General features: G+C 38.8%; 1 protein-coding gene across 1 annotated transcript in view; it reads left to right on the top strand.

The window, feature by feature from the left end:
- The first annotated feature begins 363 nt into the window (after nucleotides 1-363).
- The window catches only part of LOC140229763 (tetratricopeptide repeat protein 12-like), a 29,099-nt gene continuing 21,569 nt past the window's right edge, over nucleotides 364-7,893 (top strand). Inside the window, exons 1-7 of the mRNA XM_072309998.1 lie at nucleotides 364-555; nucleotides 1,424-1,616; nucleotides 2,295-2,483; nucleotides 3,493-3,559; nucleotides 3,927-4,024; nucleotides 5,822-5,990; nucleotides 6,268-6,360. Coding sequence (XP_072166099.1) covers nucleotides 364-555; nucleotides 1,424-1,616; nucleotides 2,295-2,483; nucleotides 3,493-3,559; nucleotides 3,927-4,024; nucleotides 5,822-5,990; nucleotides 6,268-6,360 — 1,001 coding nt within the window. The remainder of the gene's footprint in view (nucleotides 556-1,423; nucleotides 1,617-2,294; nucleotides 2,484-3,492; nucleotides 3,560-3,926; nucleotides 4,025-5,821; nucleotides 5,991-6,267; nucleotides 6,361-7,893) is intronic.

Here is a 7,893-nt window from a genome sequence, read left to right as displayed (position 1 = left end):
GATAGAGAAAACCATATCAGTTTTATTGTTATTATTATTATTATTGTAATTATTATCATTATTATTATTGTTATAATTATTACTATTATTATTATTTATTATGATTACTTTTATCATTATTATATTATCATTATTATTATTATTATTATTATTATTATTTATTATGATTACTTTTATCATTATTATATTATCATTATTATTATTATTATTATTGCCATCATCATCATCATTTTCTTTTTATTATATTTTTATTATTAACAGTGTAGTTTGCCGTCTACTGAACCATGATAGCTCCATTCTAGGCTGTATTTCACAGTCAATCTCAATGAGTTTGTTGTCTTTCACTTCACCATAGATGGTTTCATGAAGGCGGTGGAACAGGATGCTGCTGAGAGGGCCCAGAGAAGGAGGGAAAAAATGAAAGTGGCAACGGAGTGGAAGGAGAGAGGGAACGTAGAATTCAAGGCGGGCAATTATGAGAAAGCCATTGAGCTGTACACAGAAGGACTGAATCACCTGAAAGACTTTGGTGCTCTCTACACCAACAGAGCACAGGTACGCACTGTATTGTGGTACTGGAGCCGGTCAAGTATTTGTGCATCGCAATGAGTCCAAAAACGCATAATAGGCAAATTTTGACATGCACTTATTTCATTTTTTTTTTGGGGGGGGGCATGTGATGGGGTACTGATATCTGACCCCTCATTCTGTATGTCCAGCATATGCGAATATGATATCAAAATGTGCAAAAATAAAATAAAAAAATTAGAAAAAAAAAATGTTGCAGCACATGAAATTGCAATGTGTGTGTGTGTGTGGGGGGGGGGGGGGGGGCGGGGGTAATCTCACATTGTTAAAAGAAGGTTACAGGAAATTATGATACAGTATATGCTATGAAAAGATACTTGCGTAGATGCATTTCAAAGGCATCAATCACCTCGTGGTCTGAAGTAGATTGGAGTTGGAATTGGGAAAGTGTACTGTAGGATCTAAGGTAGTGTATAATACCCCCATTTGACAGACAATTTTCCTCATCGGTTGCTCATGGGAAGCAAAGATTTTTGCTTCAGGCCACCCACCGAAGTGTATCGGATCGCGCTGTGATGAATCTGACTTGGTTGGTTGAGTATCAGTCAGTGTCAGACATGTCATGTGCGATGCTCATCGGACGATCTTGCCTCATCAGATCACCGCCAGACATATCTGACCCTGACCTGATAGTCGACCAACACAAGTCAGATCCATCGGACTGTGATTCAATACACTTTGGTGGATGGCTGGAAGCGATAAACTTTAGTTAGCTTCCAATGAGCGACCGATGAGAGAAAATCTCTGTGGAATTGGGGCGTTATGTTTGCAGTGCAAAATAGCTTTCAGGGTGTACATGTATTTAAATACATCACTCTTTTCCCATCTATCACAGGCCTATAACAAGCTGGGAAGGTTTGAGGAAGCCCTAGAGGACTGTGACCTCATACTGAGACTGGAACCCAAGAACTCCAAGGCACGTGTCCACCGGGGTAAGGCGCTGCTTGGGATGCGTCGCTATGACGACGCCATGGATGCCTACCGGGAGATCCTCCAGTATGACTCCAAGAAGACTAAGATGGTGGATGGTGAGTGAGATCTGCAATGTATGCTTGCATGAAGAGTTTAACTGCCGGTCTATCAAAAGGATATCAGACGAAATGCAAGGAGTTGTGCGTGAGTGTTTTTGTTTGCATGTTTTTGTTTGTACATCTTAGTGAGTGCATTGAGCACATTTTGTTGCTGTTGCTCTTATTGGTAGATGTGTGAATGCACACGTATCATTACATGTAGCAGCCATAATGCTCCAGGTACCTGTACAGGAAAAATTATGATATTGAAATGGAAGCCTTGTTCTATTTCCAACTTCTAGGGCTCGGCACTGAATATTTTCTCTGGTGGCCTGTTTAGGGCACTAAAATCTCTTGGTTTGACATTGTGGTGGCCTGAAAAAGAAATGTATTGACACACAATAAAAGGAAACAGCAAATCATATTGAATCTTATTCTGTTGAAGACTAGTCCAGAGTATAAGGCAGTGTTCTATGGGAAATGCATGTTGTAGTAAAATCAACCCGTCCTCACTGGCTTAATTACTTGGTCGGGCCACCGAATGTGGACCATTTTTGGGAACTTTTGTGGCCTGGCATAAATTTTTAGTGGCATTGGGCTACCAGGGCACTGTTGATGTCAAGTCCTGACTTTCTTGTTTGTGTGTTTTATTGTTTTTTTATGTTCTTTTTCTGCCATTATTGTAACAACTACCAGAGTACATCTCCGAGGTCCAGCAGGCACGCACTGCTGCTCAGGCTGAAGAGAACGCCTCCAAGAGGCTGGAAGGGGGAGACATGCACTCAAAGACTGTCACCGAAGTTCTCGCCAAGCTCTGGAAGGAGAATCAGCATCTTATGTACTACGCTGGGGGCATGAGAGTTCTGGAAGACATGATCAAGAGTGGTGAGATTTTAACTCATTCTGTGCCAGGGACTTCGGATAGTGTGTACAATTCTATGAATTTTCTGTGCCTGTCTGCAGTCAAAGCACACAGAAAGGTTCAAAGATGTATACAAAAGGTTGAAAGTTAATCCTATGCCAAAAGGTCCTCTGGGGCCCATTTCATAAAACTTGTCATCAGTGACAAGTTGTCATAGATGTGACAAGCTCCTGAAATCCTTGCATCTGATTGGCTGAGAGCAAATTTGTCATAGAAATGTGGCAGTTGTCACTGATGACAAGTTTTATGAAACGGGCCCCTGATGTATACTTGGATGGTGATGGGTAATGAAGGGAGTGTTTTACGATGATAAGCGCTACACTTTTACTTCCCTATTCTGGCAAAAGGACGCAAGTGACAAATTATCAAATCTCGGTCAAAGCTGTCTGTACACATAGATTGGATGTTTGTAGCATGTTTTTCTTCGATGCAAGGTTTTGAGCAGATGCACCCATCCTACTGAGAGGCATCTGAGGGATGACATTACATGTATATTCCACTGATATCTGACTGTACAAGGTACAGGTACACTTCATGATGATGATCGCTTCTGTCACTGAACACTGTCTTGCTACCTTTTTGTAGTAGAAGAGCATGACCATGCACGGAGTGTGCAAGAATTCATTACAACACCATTGATGTGCCTTTTCTAAATCAGTAGTGTGCTGTTGGTCTTTATCAGTAATTATGTCAAGTGTATTCCTTGTCAATATCAGCTTAGATATGTACCATACATCTTTTGATTTTCAGATAACATTGTGGTGAAAAGAGTAACATAGGAAAAACTTTATATGATAGGAAATGTATGTTACTTGTATATCTAATTTATTTTACAAATTTACATGTGTTCTAAGATGTGTCTTTTTTTTTTAAAGATTTATCATTATTTTTTAAATCATTATTTTTTTCTTCAGAAAATCATCAATTTTGTGATTTCATTTCAAGGTGTGTTTATGTTCTTTCTCCTGTCAGATACATCAAGGACGCTCTTCAGAACAGGGAAGGGTTATGATGTGCTGGAAAGAGAGCCATTCAAAAGGTAGAGACTTCTGGGAGAAGTTTCAACTCATTGAGCACTGTGTATGTTGTGTCTGTATCCTTTTACCATGGGTTGTGGTTGTTAACCATTCCAAACACCCTGCTTGTTACACTTTATTGTTCCAGTCACATATGTACAAATTGATAGATTGTAAGACGTACAGTAGATTTTCTTTCTATAGCTTATAAGATGTAGAATGATTTGTTAAAAACTGAAAATTGTATTTCAATGTGTTTATGTTGGTGTAGGTTTGTTTGTTAGAAAGGTTGTGTATACATGTGTGATAAATATGTACATGTGGTGTATTACACTTTCACAGCTTGATTTCTAAAGATATCATTTTTTTTTTTTATATACTTGCCCACAGCTGTATTGACCAGGTGATCAGAGGAGAAAAGAAATCAGAAGTACTGGAAGTCGTGCAAGCCCTGCTAGACTTACTCACCCAGACTGTTATCCAAAATGGTAAAGTGTCATGGCAATATAGCATGTACATGAATGTGTATGTAGAAATTCTACATATTCTTCAAAGAGTATTCACTCTCATTCTAGTCTCAAATTAGACCTCAAAGCATTGACCATGATCTCATTGGAGTAGACTTTACTCCAATCAGTTAGGTATGGCTGATCAAAATGATACTGTGTCAGTAATATGAGAAATATTCAGTTTGGTTACTGTAAAACAAGGAATGTTAACATGCATTTTGATTTTGCAAATTTTCATGAGAGCCGTGATTCACGGAATAAAAATGCATGGGAAAGTTCTTGTCTACACTGTATGCATTGAATGCCATTGGCAATTCATGAAATTTCATGCCATGAAAAAGGCCGTCAGCTCCAATTCGCGAAAATGTCATGCCAGGAAAATATCTTGCTTTACAGTATTAGAAAGAGAGATGAGTTTATGCTTATCTGCAAACTGTGTGAAAATAGATTTTTCGCATTTTTCTTATTTATTACCTTATGTGTTGAATTTAAAATACTCCAAGATACAATGTAATAGGGCGTTAACATTACCGGATGGGAGAGGGTGCAAATTTCAACTGCATGATCTTATTAAATGCAACCATTGCCTTTTTTTTTCACCAATGTGATGGACCAATACATTAAAGGGACTGTACAGTACTGGTTGAGGTGGGGATTCATGTTTTGAACATTCCTAAGTGAGATAATGAGGAACCTCTTATTATATGTGACCCTGCACCTCAAAACAAACAAAGAGTCGCCAGACATGAATTTTTAGTTAAGACCATATTCTGAAAGAGCAGACTTTAAGCTTTAAAATGATGTATAACTCAAATCAAATGGACTCTCCTAACCTATCTAAATATTGGAAAGAAAGAACACACTCAGGAAAAGTGTCAACTGAGAAAAGAGGCTCTGAAGTACAGGGTCTATTCAAGCGCTTAATCTTTACCAAACCGTGCTGGCTGTGTGATGAATGGAACAAAAAACAGGAAGTAAACCACCAGAGTAACAACAATGAAGAGATTATCAGATTAAACTGAAATTAAGCATGCCTCATTAACACATTCTGTCCATAATTAATGTCAACTTTCAAATCAGTAGCCCTATCCTTTCAAAAGTTATTAGAGTTGAAAGTGAAGAGTGTGGACAAGGTTTTTCAGAAATGAAAAAGGGATTCTAAAGACACACCTAATCACATTATTCTACCAAAAATGTTCGAGATAAACTGCTAAAAAAACACACTTTCCTGCCCGTTTTATGATACCAAATTTTAGCATAATGTAAAAGAAGACCCGCTCTATCAGAAAATATGAAAAAGTCAAGTTCGGCTAGCTTGACCCATTTCACTTATTTTCAGTCCTCGCGCGAAATCAGTGTGTGCGACTTTATGTTCGTTTTGAGGTGCACGGTCACATATATGAAAGAGCATGTAATTTTAGGAAGGATTCAACATTTATATGATAAAAATTGGTTTTCAAATGGCTGAGATATCCAAAAAAAAAGTGAGAATAATAAAAGGCTACAGGCCACGCCTTTTATTAGGATCTCTTTGTTTCACCTTGTTTTTGGATATCTCAGCCATTTCAAAACCGATTTTCATCAAATAAATTTTTGATACCCCTTAGAATTGCATGCTCTTTGACATCTCATAGAGTGGTTTCTGAATATCTCGCAAAACGTTAAAAGCTAAATCCTTACCTCAACCAGAACTGTACACACCCTTTAAGATGGCGAAGGATGTCCTGAATTTTCCCTGCTTTTCTCTTCCTTTCACTGTGAACTGTGCTTGACTAGATGAGAATTGTAAGGTGGTCATTGAGAGTGGGGATTTCCCCTCCCACCTGCTGGGCCTCCTGGGCGGCGGTCACCCACACATCTCCCGATCTTGTGTTTCCCTTCTCCTTCGCCTGACAGAGAGCAGCGTCGGGCGGCTTCATCTCATCTCCAAGTTTGACAATGCAAGGTATATGGTCGGTGCTTGCAAATGATTTGTCACCGTGCATCACAGAATCAACAAAAAGTTGCACGACTTTATTTTACGTGAGGACTGAACAAAGGTGAAATGGGTCAATCTAGTCAATCTTGATTTTTTTTAATATTCGGAAGGTGGCCACTCGGGTAGGGTTGATTGTGTCAGCATGGTGGTTATTCCATAGTTTTTATGTTGTTTGTGTTTGTATGCATGTGTGTACACAGTTCATTAACAGGATTTTACCTTATTCTTTTTTACTTGTGTACAGTTTGCTGGTGGGGATGTTTTCCTATCTTCAGACCTCACAGTCTGGAGCAGCAGAAGCAGCTAAGGTCCTGAACAACCTGGCACTCGAGGAAAAGTAAGCCTACTGGTAGTTAGAGGAAAGCATACTAGACCCCTTATCAGTGAATCTCTTTTTTTTTTTATGAAAAGAAAAGTAAAGTAACATGCAGTGATATTGCTGGGAGATTGACATCAACAAGAAAAATGACACATGGATTTGAAAGTTGCATAATTATTGACCCAGATTTAAAACTGCAAACTGTACCTTTGTGAATCCTGGCTTTGCAGTTCATTTACAACGCGTTGCACATTGAGATTCCACTGTCAAAATGTTGTCCATTTCTTAACTCAACACTTCTGTCAATGTTGAAATATCTGTGATATACAAATGCCTAGTTATGTGATTTTTAAACTCTCTTTATTTGGTGCCATACTGGGGAGGAAGTCCTATCATCCAGTTGAAAATCACACACATTTGCACTAAGGTATAAAACCAACAATTACCAAGAATAAAAGGGATTGTTAGAGTGATGGGTATAAGGTAAAACACCTGTATAAGGTTTTGTTTTTTGTTTTTTTTTAATAAACAGCCCTGCATTTAATTGTTCCAGTGTTAATTGCCAGCATAAATTCAAAATTCTTTGTGAGTCATGATTCCCTCTCCAAGCTCTCATCAGGTTGTTATCCCACACACTGTTGAATCAGTGGATGAAATTATTTATCAGTGAGACAAGTTTGGAGGTGAATAGTGTATATCACCCTCCTGTTACTAAATAGAATTGAGATTAAAGCTTTGAACAGGTAATTCAAATTCTTGTTCAGTCATTCTAGTATATGGTATACCGTACATGGTGAACAGATTTTGAATTTCCTCTTCTGTTTGAAGATGTGCAGCTTGGCCAACTCTGTGATACATTTTACACTTAAATGATGGTAGTGAATACTTATCAGTAGTTATGACTTTCTCCACTTTGAATCATTAGACGGACAGGGGTTGAGGTAGGACACTCATATGCATTAACAACAGTGAGAACGATGAGGAATTTCAGTTATCCAAATAAGCTTGCAGTGTATGAGAGTGTAGTACAGTATTCATCGCATAATCGGGACAGGTTGGGAGTAGCAAACATGGCCCCTTTAAGCGGGGTGCCCGATTTCGCGATGAGCACTCACCATACACTAACGGCATACGACATGTACCGTACATTATGTACAGTGCACACACACACACACACACACACACACACACACACATGCATACTGACGTACTGTACATGTACATGAATACACAACCACGCTACCCCTCGGCGCGACCCTCTAGCTGTCCCTGCATTCTCGCAATGATGCAGTCATCGCAACCGGGTTCTTCTTCTGTCACCTCTCTTCGAACACAAAATATGTGGATTAAAAGCTAGCACTTTCTTAAACATTCGTAGAATTCTTGGACACGTAGGGCGTTCTGTATAAATACATATCCACAACCATGGGAAATGATTACCCAGAACTGATGTGGGAACGTCAATGAAAAGTCCTACAATCATTCAATCATCACGGCTTGATTGTTTACTTGCCGCGATCACTGCACTGTACATGTGTTGTTGTATAGCGA

This window comes from Diadema setosum, chromosome 6, assembly GCF_964275005.1.
Source record: "Diadema setosum chromosome 6, eeDiaSeto1, whole genome shotgun sequence".
Taxonomy (NCBI): domain Eukaryota; kingdom Metazoa; phylum Echinodermata; class Echinoidea; order Diadematoida; family Diadematidae; genus Diadema; species Diadema setosum.
Note: the sequence above shows the minus strand (reverse complement) of the source record. Positions and strands in the feature narration are given on the sequence as shown.